This window comes from Nomascus leucogenys, chromosome 10, assembly GCF_006542625.1.
Source record: "Nomascus leucogenys isolate Asia chromosome 10, Asia_NLE_v1, whole genome shotgun sequence".
NCBI lineage: Eukaryota > Metazoa > Chordata > Mammalia > Primates > Hylobatidae > Nomascus > Nomascus leucogenys.
Genome location: NC_044390.1, coordinates 3631563 through 3644671, shown reverse-complemented (window position 1 = coordinate 3644671; position 13109 = coordinate 3631563). Strand labels below are relative to the sequence as shown.

Here is a 13109-nt window from a genome sequence, read left to right as displayed (position 1 = left end):
GTGAGACCTGGGGAGATGATGATACAAAAAAAGTATAAGTAGCCGGGCGCGGTGGCTCACGCTTGTAATCCTAGCACTTTGGGAGGCCGAGGCGGGCGGATCACGAGATCACAAGATCAGGAGATCGAGACTGCGGTGAAACCCCGTCTCTACTAAAAATACAAAAAAATTAGCCGGGCGTGGTGGCGGGCGCCTGTAGTCCCAGCTACTCGGGAGGCTGAGGCAGGAGAATGGCGTGAACCCGGGAGGCGGAGCTTGCAGTGAGCCAAGATTGCGCCACTGCACTCCAGCCTGGGCGACAGAGCGAGACTCCGTCTCAAAAAAAAAAAAAAAAAAAAAAAAAAAAGTATAAGTAGTAGGTAGTAGTAATATTCTATAGGGATTTGGAGAATGTAGCTGGTTTTCAGGGTTTGTTTGTTGTTTTTTTTTTCCTCTTTATATATGTATATATTTTAGAGATGGGGTCTTGCCATGTTGCCTAGGCTGGTCTCAAACTCCTGAGCTCAAGACATCTGCCTGCCTTGGCCTCCCAGAGTGCTAGAGTTACAGGCATGAGCCATGTCACCCCATGCTGTTTTTTCTCTTAATCTGTGTTCTTAGAACTATAACTGTAACATAAATTGCATGCAATTGGTTGTAAATGGAATTCATTTACTGATTTTTTAACGAATGATTTGCAAATCAGGTAGTCTTCTGGGCCAGTGTAGGCTCAGACTCCCAATGGAAGCTATTGGAAGCTACACACTCAGTATGATCCTCCTGTTAATACTAAAATCACAGGACATGTGGCCTGGCGCAGTGGCTCATGCCTATAATCCCAGCACCTTGGGAGGCCAAAGCAGGCAGATCCCTTGAGGGCATGAGTTCTGAGACCAGCCTGGCCAACATGGTGAAACATCGTCCCTCTACTAAAAATACAAAAATTAGCCAGGCATGGTGGGACATGTCTGTAATCCCAGTTACTCAGGAGGCTAAGGCAGGAGAATCAGTTGAACCCGGGAGGTGGAGGTTGCAGTGAGCTGAGATGGCACCACTGCAGTCCAGTCCTGGCCAATAGAGCAAGACTCTCTCAAAAAAAAAAAAAAAAAAAAAAATTATAGGACAAATCTTTAGAAACGAACTGGGGCCTGGCATGGTGGCTCATGCCCGTTCAGAGATTCGATTTTGTGTTAACATCTCTGGTATTTTTTTTTTTTTTTTTTTTTTTTTAAGATGGAGTTTTACTCTTGCCCACGCTGGAGTGCAATGGCGTGATCTAGGCTCACTGCAACCTCCGGCTTCAAGGAGGTTGATTCTCCTGCCTCAGCCTCCTGAGTAGGTGGGACTACAGGTGCCCGCCACCGCGCCCGGCTAATTTTTGTATTTTTAGTAGAGACGGGATTTCACCATGTTGGCCAGGCTGGTCTCCAACTCCTGACCTTGTGATCCTCCCACCTCGGCCTTCCAAAGTGCTGGGATTACAGGCGTGAGCCACCGCACCCAGCCATACATCTCTGGCATTCTTTGTCTCTAACATCACCTCCAACAGTTAGGAACTGTCCTCTTCCTATAAAGTAGCTTTAATCTAGGATATGCACCTGGCATCTGAAAACTACCCACTTAAATTTAATGACATATTCAGTTCATGGCTGGAGACGAGTAGAAGGAAAGGATTCTTCCCACACCCACTATATCTAGGCCCTGAAACACTAAAAATGAAGTCCCACAAGCAGTGAGATGTCACCCACTCACTAACTGTATCTTCAAATGAATGTCTAGTTTTTTTGGTTGTGTGTATATGTGGGTGTGGGTGTGTGGGTGGTGTGGTGGTTGTTTTTTTTTTAATAGTTTTGCTCTGCTGCCCAGGCTGGAATGCAGTGGCTCCATCTCAGCTCACTGCAACCTCCACCTCCTGAGTTCAAGCGATTCTCCTGCCTCAGCCTCCCAGGGATTAAGGTGCATGCTACCACACCCAGCTAACTTTTGTATTTTTAGTAGAGATAAGGTTTCATCATGTTGGTCAAGCTGGTCTCGAACTCCTGACCTCAGGTGATCCGCCCACCTCAGCCTCCCAAAGTGCTGGGATTACAGGTGTGAGCCACCGTGCCAGCCCCCTCAATTCAACTTTTTGATCCATGCCCCTATTTTGCTAAGTTGTCAACTTCCCTTTAGTCTTATGTGGGTTTTCCTCCATTACACAGTCAGGGAAGTTTCTAGAAGGCCAGTTATGGTCTTTGGGAGGCCGAGGCAGGTGGATCATGAGGTCAGGAGTTTGAGACCAGCCTGGCCAACATGGTGAAACCCTGTCTTTACTAAAAATACAAAAATTAGCCATGCATGGTGTCAGATGCCTGTAATCCCAGCTTACTTGGGAGGGTGAGGCAGAGAATTGCTTGAACCCGGGAGGTGGAGGTTGCAGTGAGCCGAGATTGTGCCACTGTACTCCAGCCTGGGCGTCAGAGCGAGACTCTGCCTCAAAAAAAAAAAAAAAAAAAAAAAAAAGGGAAGTTTCTATACATTCATAAAGTTTCAAGATTTAGGGGTGTGTTTTCACTCCTCCGTCATCATGGGCTCCAATCTGCCATCTATTTCCAAGGTCCTTCCAGGTCCTGTGTCCCTCAGCTAATGGTATACTTCTCTTGGGACCCAGAGATAAATGGGCATTATAGTTCAAATTATAATTAAGTTTAGAACTCTATTGAGACAGAAGAAAGAAAACAGAGCTGAGGTGAAATATCTCTGATAATCTGTGTTGGTTAATATCTAGGATCCTAGTACCAGACATGTCAGAGTCTGAGCTGGTGTCTTCTGCCTGTAAGACACTACCTCTCTAGCAACTGAATTTAGGAAATAGAATCGTAATTCCAGCACGTTAGGGAGGCCAGGGTGGGCAGACCGTCTGAGGTCGGGAGTTCAATACCAGCCTGGCCAACATGGGGAAACCCTGTCTCTACTAAAAATACAAAACTTAGCTGGGTGTGGTGGCACGTGCACACGCATACACACACACACACACCTCTGTAATCCCAGCTACTCGGAAAGCTGGGGCACAAGAGTCGCGTGAACCCAGGAGGCAGAGGTTGAAGTGAGCCACCGTGCCCGCTGAGAATCTTTTTTACTTCAACTCTTGTTGGCCACCTGCATTCCTTGGCTTGTGGCCCTTCCTCCAACTTCAGCAGAGCATCTGAAACGTTGCTCTGGCTCCCTTATCACGTCACCTCCTGCTGGCTTTGACGCTCAGCTCCCTCTTACGAGGATCCCTGTGATTGCTGGACCTACCCAAATAAACCAGGATATAAACCATCTTAAGATGCTCAGTCACATCTTCTAGGTCCCTTTTGCTCGCAGGTGCCAGGAGTTGGGACTTGGACATCTTTGGGGGAGGCCATTCTTCTGTCCACCACGCCACCCACGATTCCATTTCCACGTCACCATTGTCTCTAAGTGTGTCTAAAACCCACGGCTCAGAGTCGAAGGTGCATCACACCACTGAGAACTCACAGGTTCGGGTTTTCTTTCTTCCTGTGGTTGATTTCTAGGCTATGGAACTGCGACATAACTAGCGATGGCTGCTGCGATCTTGCAAAGCTTCTCCAAGAAAAATCAAGCCTATCGTGTTTGGATCTGGGGCTGAATCACATAGGAGTTATCGGAGTGAAACTCCTGTGCGAGGCTTTGAGGAAACCACTGTGCAACTTGAAATGTCTGTGGTGAGTTAACTTATAAGTTCAACTTCCTATGCTTATACCTTATCGAATCTGTGGCTAATAGAATCAGTGAAGCCAACCTCCCAAGTTATATAATTGACAGGACTTGGATAGAGTCAATTGAGCATTCACTAGGATGGTTAAAGGAATAAGTTCTAGTCTATGTCTGAGTTTTTTGTTTGTTGTTTTTTTCTTGAGGCGAAGTTTTGCTCTTGTCACATAGGCTGGAGGGCAATGGCGTGATCTTGGCTCACTGCAACATCCGCCTCCCGGATTCAAGCGATTCTCCTGCCTCAGCCTCCCGAGTAGCTGGGATTACAGGCGCCCGCCACCACGCCCAGCTAATGTTTGTATTTTTAGTAGAGACAGGGTTTCGCCATGTTGAAGGTTCATCTCAAACTCCTGACCTCAGGTGATCTGCCCATCTCGGCCTCCCAAAGTGCTGGGATTACAGGCGTGAGCCACTGCGCCCGGCCCTATGTGTAAGTTCTAGTCTGTGTCATGCAAAGAACACCTGTGAAATGTTAAGGATACAGTGCTCAAGCCATTCAGCCCAAAGCCACTGCCCAGCACCCCACAGTCTGAGAGGTAGGAATTGCGCCCGGCACGGTGGCTCACACCTGTAATCCCAGCACTTTGGGAGGCCGAAGTGGGCGGATCACTTGAGGTCAGGAGTTCAAGACCAGCCTGGCCAACCTGGTGAAACTCTCTCTCTACTAAAAATGTAAGAATTAGCCGAGTGTAGTAGTGGGTGCCTCTTTTTTTTTTTTTTGAGACAATTTCACTCTTGTTGCCCAGGCTGGAGTGCAGTGGCGCGATCTTGGCTCACTGCAACCTCCACCTCCTGGGTTCAAGTGATTCTCCTGCCTTAGCTTCCCGAGTAGCTAGAAATAAACAGGCATACGCCACCACACCCAGCTCATTTTGTATTTTTAGTAGAGACGGGGTTTCTCCATGTTGGTCAAGCTGGTCTCGACCTCCCGACCTCAGGTGATCCTCCCACCTTGGCCTCTCGAAGTGCTGGGATTACAGGCGAGAGCCACCGTGCCCAGCCAGTAGGTGCCTTTAATCCCAGCTACTTGGGAGGCTGAGGCAGGAGAATCACTTGAACCCTGGAGGCGGAGGTTGCAGTGAGCTGAGATCCTGTCACTATACTCCATCCTGGGCGACAAGAGCAAGACTCCATCTCAGGAAAAAAAAAAAAAAAAAAAAAAAGGGGTAGGAATTGGACATCGTGCCAGAAAATGCTGGCTCTATCAGCAGGTGAGTGGTCTCAACTTGGCTATCTTACAAATCCCTTGTGAGTTACCTACAGTCAAATGCACTCGAACCTGGAATCCTGCCCGGGGAGGGAATCTTAAAAGAATTTGACTCCAGCTGGGCAAGGTGGCTCATGCCTGTAATCCCAGCACTTTGGGAGGCCAAGGTGGGCGGATCACGAGGTCAGGAGATCGAGACCATCCTGGCTAACATGGTGAAACCCCGTCTCTACTAAAAATACAAAAAATTAACCGGGCGCGGTGGCAGGCGCCTGTAGTCCCAGCTACTCAGGAGGCTGAGGCAGGAGAATGGCATGAACCCCGGGGGGGCGGAGCCTGCAGTGAGCCGAGATCGCGCCACTGCACTCCAGCCTGGGCGACAGCGAGACTCTGTCTCAAAAAAAAAACAAAAACAAAACAAAACAAAAAAAACAGCCTGGCCAACACAATGAAACCCTGTCTCTACTAAAAGTACAAAAATTAGCTGAGCGTGGCTGTGTACCTCTGCTCCCAGTTACTCAGGAGGCTGAGGTGGGAGGACCACTTGAGCCTGGGAGGAAGAAGTTACAGTGAACTGAGATCATGCCACTTCACTCCAGCCTGTGTGACCGTGAGATCCTGTCTCAAAAAAAAAAAAAAAAAAAAAAAAAAAAAAAAAAAAACAAAGGCGCTTTGAATCACTCACTGACACATGTAGAGGAGCAAAAAGTTTGAGTTGCTGGACGGCCCAGGAGGTCAAGGCTGCAGTGAACCAAGATGGTGTTACCACACTCCAGCCTGGGCAACTGACTGAGAACTTTTTTCAAAAAACAAAAAAAGTGACCGGGTGCAGTGGCTCATGCCTGTAATTCCAGCACTTTGGGAGGCCAAGGCAGGTGCATCACCTAAGGTCAGGAGTTCGTAGACCAGCCTGGCCAACGTGGTGAAACCCTGTCTCTACTAAAACCACAAAAATTAGCCGGGCGTGGTGGCACATAGCTATAATCTCATCTATTGGGAGGCACGAGAACTGCGTGAATTCAGGAGGCAGAGGTTACAGTGAGCTGAGATCATGCCACAGCACTCCAGCCTTGGCAATAGAGCGAGACTGTCTCTAAGAATAACTTTAAAGACGGAAGTTATTTAACCTCTCTGCTCAAAAGCCTCAGTGCTTCCCTATGTCAATCTAGGTAAAATCCTATATTGACGACGGCCTCGCCGTCTTCTGTGAGCTGGCCACCGCTTACCTATGACCTCATCTTGACAATCCTCCCTGGCTCACTCCTGCCCGCTGCCTGGATGTTCTATTTTACGTGTCAATCACATGCATCTTCAGGGCCTCTGCACAAGCTATTTCTCTGCCTGGAGAACTCCCCCTGAGCTCTATGACTTGGTCCCTTCACCCCATCACCTCCAACCACTGTAGCTAGAACCCCCAGTTATTCCCTGTACCCCTTGTCCTTCATAACCCCTCATCACCTCCATATTTTCCTATTAGCAGATGAGCCCTGAGGGCGGAGACTTTGTTGTTGTTGTTGTTGTTTTTTTTTGAGACTGAGTCTCACTCTGTCACCCAGGCTGGAGTGCAATGGCGTGATCTCGGCTCACTGCAACCTCTGCCTCCCGGGTTCAAGCAATTCTGCCTCAGCCTTCCGAGTAGCTGGGATTACAGGTGCCCGCCACCACGCCCAGCTAACTTTTGTACTTTTAGTAGAGACAGGGTTTTAACGTGTTAGGCTGGTCTTGAACTCCTGACCTCAGATGATCCATCCACCTTGGCCTCCCAAAGTGCTGGGATTACAGGCGTGAGCCCCCACGCCCAGCCTGAGACTTCTGTTGGTCATGCAGATCCCCAACACCCGAGGGGGGGCTTGGCTTATAGGAGGGCATCGATCAGCATCGGCCAAATTAACGTGTTGATTTCTGTGTTTCCCCAGGTTGTGGGGATGTTCCATCCCTCCGTTCAGTTGTGAAGACCTCTGCTCTGCCCTCAGCTGCAACCAGAGCCTCGTCACTCTGGACCTGGGTCAGAATCCCTTGGGGTCTAGTGGAGTGAAGATGCTGTTTGAAACCTTGACACGTCCCAATGGCACCCTTCAGACACTCAGGTATTTACTTCCCCATCAGGCTTTCTCCAGAGCGGCAGGTTTAGGGGAAGCATAATGACATGGACCTGCTGTAGGAGACTGATCTGGTAGCTGGATTACAGGTTCCCGCCACCACACCCAGCCAATTTCTGTATTTTTAGTAGAGACGGGGTTTCACCATGTTGGTCAGGCTGGTCTCAAACTCCTGACCTCAGGTGATCCGCCTGCCTCGGCCTCCCAAAGTGCTGGGATTACAGGCATGAGCTACCGTACCCAGCCCTTTATTTCTTCGAGGCAAGAACTCACTATGTTCCCCAGGCTGGAGTCCAGCAGCACAATGATGGCTCGCTGCAGGCTAGCTCCAGCTCCTGGGCTCAAGCAATCCTTCTGCCTCCGTTCCTGAGTACTAGGTTTATAAGCATGAGCCATTGCACCAGCCACGGCTGCTGTGTACCTGCTCATGAGAGCCAGTTGTCACTGGGCTGCGTTTTGTTTGTTGCATTTTATCAGGGTTTTGGGGTTTTGTTTTGTTTTGCTTTTCCTTTTTTTTTTTTTTTTTTTTTTCCTGAGATGGAGTCTCACTCTGTTGCCCAGGCTGGGTTGCAATGGTTGCTAACTGCAACCTCCACCTCCCAGGTTCAAGCTATTCTCATGCTTCAGCCTCCCAAGTAGCTGGGATTACAGGCATGCACCACCACACCCAGCTAATTTTTGTATTTTTAGTAGAGACAGGGTTTTGCCATGTTGGCCAGGGTGCTCTCGAACTCTTGAGCTTGGTGATTTGCCCACCTCAGCGTCCCAAAGTGCTGGGATTATAGGCATGAGTCACTGCACCCGGCCTGAGTTGTATTTCGATACCATGGCGTCAAAGAACCAAGAAGCCCCTTCCTAGGAGTGTGGGAACTTCCAGAAATTCTCACAAGCAATATACTCTACTGCTGGCTCAAAATAATCTTTATGTAGAAGAAACAGATTACTTGTTTATTTAACACAAATCTCAGCCTAAGATACTTTGTAAGTCAAAAGACATATGGACACTAAGGGTTTTTTTAAGCTTTAAGTTTTTATTTATTTATTTATTTATGTTTTTGGAGACAGAGTTTTGCTCTTGTCGCCCAGCCTGGAGTGCAATGGCGCTATCTCAGCTCACTGCAATCTCCGCCTCCCGGGTTCAAGAGATTCTCCTCCCTCAGCCTCTCAAGTAGCTGGGACTACAGGCGTGCGCCACCACGCCTGGCTAATTTTGTATTTTTAGTAGAGACGGAGTTTCTCCATATTGGTCAGGCTGGTCTCGAACTCCTGACTTCAGGTGACCCGCCTGCTTCAGCCTCCCAAAGTGCTAAGATTATAGGCGTGAGCCACCACGCCTGGCCTGCATCTCCTCTATTTAACTGGTACTCCGGGGTCCACCGAGTAGAAGTTGCTGAAGTGGGTGACAGAGCAGGTAGGCAAGTATTAGAGCTACAGCCCAGCTGTACTCAGCAATTCCATTTTCTGTGTATGATAATCAGCAAGCATCTAAAACTACACAATGGCTATATACCATTACAAGGTTAACCTGATGTTATGTTTTCTCTATCAGATCAACATGGTTGAGAATAAGAGGAATGAAAAGATTAAAAAGAGAAATGGAAGTCTTTAATTTTACATTTTATTTACTTCATTTATTTTTTTTCTTTTTTTTTTTTTTTTTTTTTTTTTTTTTTTTTTTTTTTGAGACGGAGTCTCTCTCTGTCCCCCAGGCTGGAGTACAGTGGCGCGATGTCGGCTCACTGCAAGCTCCGCCTCCCAGGTTCACGCCATTCTCCTGCCTCAGCCTCCCGAGTAGCTGGGACTACAGGCGCCCGCCAACACGCCCGGCTAATTTTTTGTATTTTTAGTAGAGACGGGGTTTCACTGTGTTAGCCAGATGGTCTCGATCTCCGCCTCGGCCTCCCAAAGTGCTGGGATTACAGGCTTGAGCCACCACGCCCGGCCTACTTCATTTATTTTTTAGACAAAAATCTCACTCTGTTGCTCAGGCTGAGTGCAGGGGCCCGATGGGCTAACTGTAACCTCTGCCTCCCAGGTTCAAGTGATTCTCCTGTCTCAGCCTCCTGAGTAGCTGGGACTATAGGGACACACCATCACACCCAGCTAACTTTTATATTTTTAGTAGAGATGGACTTTCACCATCTTGTCTAGGCTGGTCTCAAACTCCTGACCTCAAGTGATCTGCCTGCCTCGCTCTCCCAAAGTGCTGGCATTACAGGCATGACCCACCACATCTGGCCTCATTTTATATTTAAAAATAAAAAATAAGCAAATCAGGCCAGGTGCGGTCTAGGCAACATGGTAAAACCCCAACTCTACTAAAAACACAAAAATTAGCCGAGCATGGTGGCAGGCACCTGTAGTCCCAGCTCCTTGGGAGGCTGAGGATAGGATGGCTTGAACCCGAGAGGCACAGGTTGCAGTGAGCTGAGATGGTGCCACTGCACTCCAGCCTGGGCGACAGAAAGACTGTCTTTAAAAAAAAAAAAAATCAATGTGGAACACTCCTTTTGCCACCTAGAATAATCAGGAAAGGTGACCCATGCCCTGTGCCTCCTTAACAGACTTTCAGGTACTTGGGAATTTGAAACAAATCTCCTTGATGCACAAAGTAACCTTTTCTTCCCCCATTGTACCCCAGGTTGAAAATAGATAACTTTAATGATGAACTCGATAAGCTGCTGGAAGAAATAGAAGAAAACAACCCACAACTGATTATTGATACTGAGAAACATGATCCCTGGAAAAAAAGGCCTTCTTCTCATGACTTCATGATCTGAATCCCCCCTGAGTCATTCATTCTCCGTGAAGTCATCGATTTTCCAGGTGTTGGTGAACTGCTGGTGACTCCTCCTCTCCCGCCCCCACTCCTCAGGGATCATGAGTTCATTGCTGGGCTAGGTGTTTTAGCCATGATTCTGCCTCTGTTTGACACGTGCACACGTCCTTTGTTACATATGAAATATCTGTATCACGGGTATATTGAGAGAAATAAAGGTGAGAGCAATCACAAGTGAAGCTGTTACTTAATGGGCTTTGACAAGTTAGAGAGAAGATGTCTCATTGGGGAGAACCTGGGGCTGGGGGAAGTGACCATGTTTAATTGCGTTGATTTCTATTGCCTTGTCAATCTTTGTCTTGCTGTGGTATTTTCTTTCTTTTTTCTTTCTTTTTTTTTTTTTTTTTTTTTTTTTTAGACTGAGTTTCACTCTGTTGCCCAAGCGATTCTCCTGTCTCAGCCTCCTGAGTAGCTGCGATTACAGGCATCCCCCACCACACCCGGCTAAATTTTTTTCTATTTTTAGTAGAGATGAGGTTTCACCATGTCGGCCAGGCTGGTCTCAAACTCCTGACCTCAAGTGATCCGCCCACCTCAGCCTCCCAGAATGCTGGGATTACAGGCACGAGCCACTGCACCCGGCTTTTTTTTTTTTTCCCCTCAAGCATGAGTGTTGTTGCTCTGTTGCCCAGGCTGGAATCCAGCAGCATGGTTATAGCTCACTGCAGCCTCAAGCACCCAGGTTCCAGCGATCCTCCAGCCTCAACCTCCTCAGTAGCTGGGACTACATAGGTGCACACCACCAAACCAGGCCAATTTTTGTGGGATTTTTTTGAAGACAGGGTCTCACTATGTTGCCCAGGCTGATCTCAAACTCCCAGGCTCAAGTAGTATTCCTGCCTCAGCCTCCCAAAGTGCTGGGATTACAGGTGTGAGCCACGGTGCCCGGCCTGTGTTGTTACTTCTCGACCTGCGTGGGTCACCGCCTGCTGAGTATTACCTACCACAGCATTTCTCCCACCAGCCTACAATATTTTAGGGGCTTCGGTGTAGCTCATATATGACCATGTCATTGCTCTGATTTTGCTCTTTAAAAATTCCAACTTTACTTAAAATAGCATCTCGGCCAGACACGGTGGCTCACACCTGTAATCCCAGCACTTTGGGAGGCTGAGGTGGGCAGATCACGAGGTCAGGAGTTCGAGACCAATCTGGCCAACGTGGTGAAACCCCGTCTCTACTAAAAATATAAAAAATGGCCAGGCGCGGTGGCTCACGCTTGTAATCCCAGCACTTTGGGAGGCCGAGGCGGGTGGATCATGAGGTCAGGAGATCGAGACCACAGTGAAACCCCGTCTCTACTAAAAATACAAAAAAAAATTAGCTGGGCGTGGTGGCGGGTGCCTGTAGTCCCAGCTACTCGGAGAGGCTGAGGCAGGAGAATGGCGTGAACCCGGGAGGCGGAGCTTGCAGTGAGCCGAGATCACGCCACTGCACTCCAGCCTGGGTGACAGAGCGAGACTCCGTCTCAAAAAAATATATAAAAAATTAGACAGGCATGGTGGCACATGCCTGTAATCCCAGCTACTTGGGAGGCTGAGGCAGGAGAATTGCTTAAACCCAGGAGGTGGAGGTTGCACTGTGCTGAAGACTGCACTACTGCATTCCAGCTTGGGCAACAGAGTGACTCCTTCTCCAAAAAAAAAAAAAAAAAAATCTCATGGTATGCATAGTTTTTCACTACAGAGTCTCCAGTATTTCCTTGTGATACAGAATTCCAAATTCAACAAAGCAGCAGTGCAAGCTCTATGCTGTAAAACCACAAACAAAAGGAACTGTACTATAAAGACGACACTAGTTGGCAAAGTTGCTTCTCATGGGGAGACTGTTGCTGTGTTTACTGGATGAGCAAACAAATGGTAAGGGGGAAAAATAACAGTACAAATTTTTATTAAACACTAATAAAATCATGGTTTTTTGTTTGTTTTTTTGAGACAGTTTCACTCTTGTTGCCCAGGCTGGAGTGCAATGGCACGATTTTGGCTCATTGCAACCTCCACCTCCCCAGGTTCAAGCGATTCTCCTGCCTCAGCCTCCCAAGTAGCTGGGATTATAGGCATATGCCACCAAGCCTAGCTAATTTTGTATTTTTAGCAGAGACGGGGTTTTTCCATGTTGGTCAGGCTGGTCTCGAACTCCCGACCTCAGGTGATCCACCGGCCTTGGTCTCCCAAAGTGCTGGGATTACAGGTATGAGTCACCGCGCCTGGCAACATTTTTTTCTTTTTTTTTTTTTTTTTTTTTTTTTGGGGTGGCAGAATCTTGCCCTTTCACCCAGACTGGAGTGCAATGGCACGATCTCGGCTCACTGCAGCCTCTACCTCCCAAGTTTAAGCAGTTCTCCCATCTCAGCCTCCCATGTAGCTGGGACCACAGGTGTGCACCACTGCACCCAGGTAATTTTTGTATTTTTGGTAAAGATAGGGTTTCGCCACGTTGCCCAGACTGGTCTTGAACTCCTGAGCTCAGGTGATCTGCCCACCTTGGCCTCCCCAAGTGCTGGGATTATAGGCATGAGCCACCACACCTGGTCAAAAGTAGTTTTAATATTTAAATTTAAAACTAAAAAAATTAATCTCTCTTCCTACTTTCATTTCTTCATCAGGGGCCATTGGTTTATTCTCACCGACTAGATCCAAGTTCTCTGATACTACCTTTAAACCACTCCATCACTTTCCAGTTCCACTGCATACAGTTTGGGCTTCTGAGGTTTCCTGTTTCCTTCTGTTCCTGGTTCAAGGTCTCCTTGTTCAATGGGGCATGGGTCATTCCCTGAGCATTTTTTTTTTTTTTTTGACAGTCTCGCTCCATTGCCCGGTTTGGAGTGCAGTGGTGTGATCTCGGCTTCCTGCAGCCTCTTCCTCCCAAGTTCAAGCAATTCTGCCTCAGGCTCCTGGATAATTTTTGCATTTTTAGTAGAGACAAGGTTTCACCGTGTTGGCCAGGCTGGTCTTGAACCCCTAACCTCAAGCGATCCGCCTGCCTCGGTCTCCCAAAATGCTGGGATTACAGACATAAGCTACCGTGCCCGACCTCCAGAGCATCTTTATTCTCAGTTTCAGCGGGAAGAAGGGGGAAAGGTGGTAAAAGAGAGGCATAAAGTTTAAAAAGGACATTGCATGAAGAAACTAAAGGTTTCTCATTCTCCACACTATTGACATTTGGGGTGAGATCACTGCTTGGTGGGAAGCATGGTCCTGTACATTTACACGGCGCCTGGCACCAT

General features: G+C 48.0%; 1 protein-coding gene across 5 annotated transcripts in view; it reads left to right on the top strand.

Moving 5' to 3' along the window:
- NLRP2 (NLR family pyrin domain containing 2) overlaps positions 1–10057 on the top strand; it is a 30443-nt gene extending 20386 nt beyond the window's left edge. For all 5 annotated transcript variants that reach the window (XM_030819629.1, XM_030819628.1, XM_030819626.1 and 2 more), the window contains 3 exons: positions 3519–3689; positions 6862–7032; positions 9686–10057. In XM_030819629.1, the coding sequence (XP_030675489.1) occupies positions 3519–3689; positions 6862–7032; positions 9686–9824 (481 nt within the window). In that variant the 3' untranslated portion in view covers positions 9825–10057. The remainder of the gene's footprint in view (positions 1–3518; positions 3690–6861; positions 7033–9685) is intronic.
- The last annotated feature ends 3052 nt before the right edge of the window (positions 10058–13109 follow it).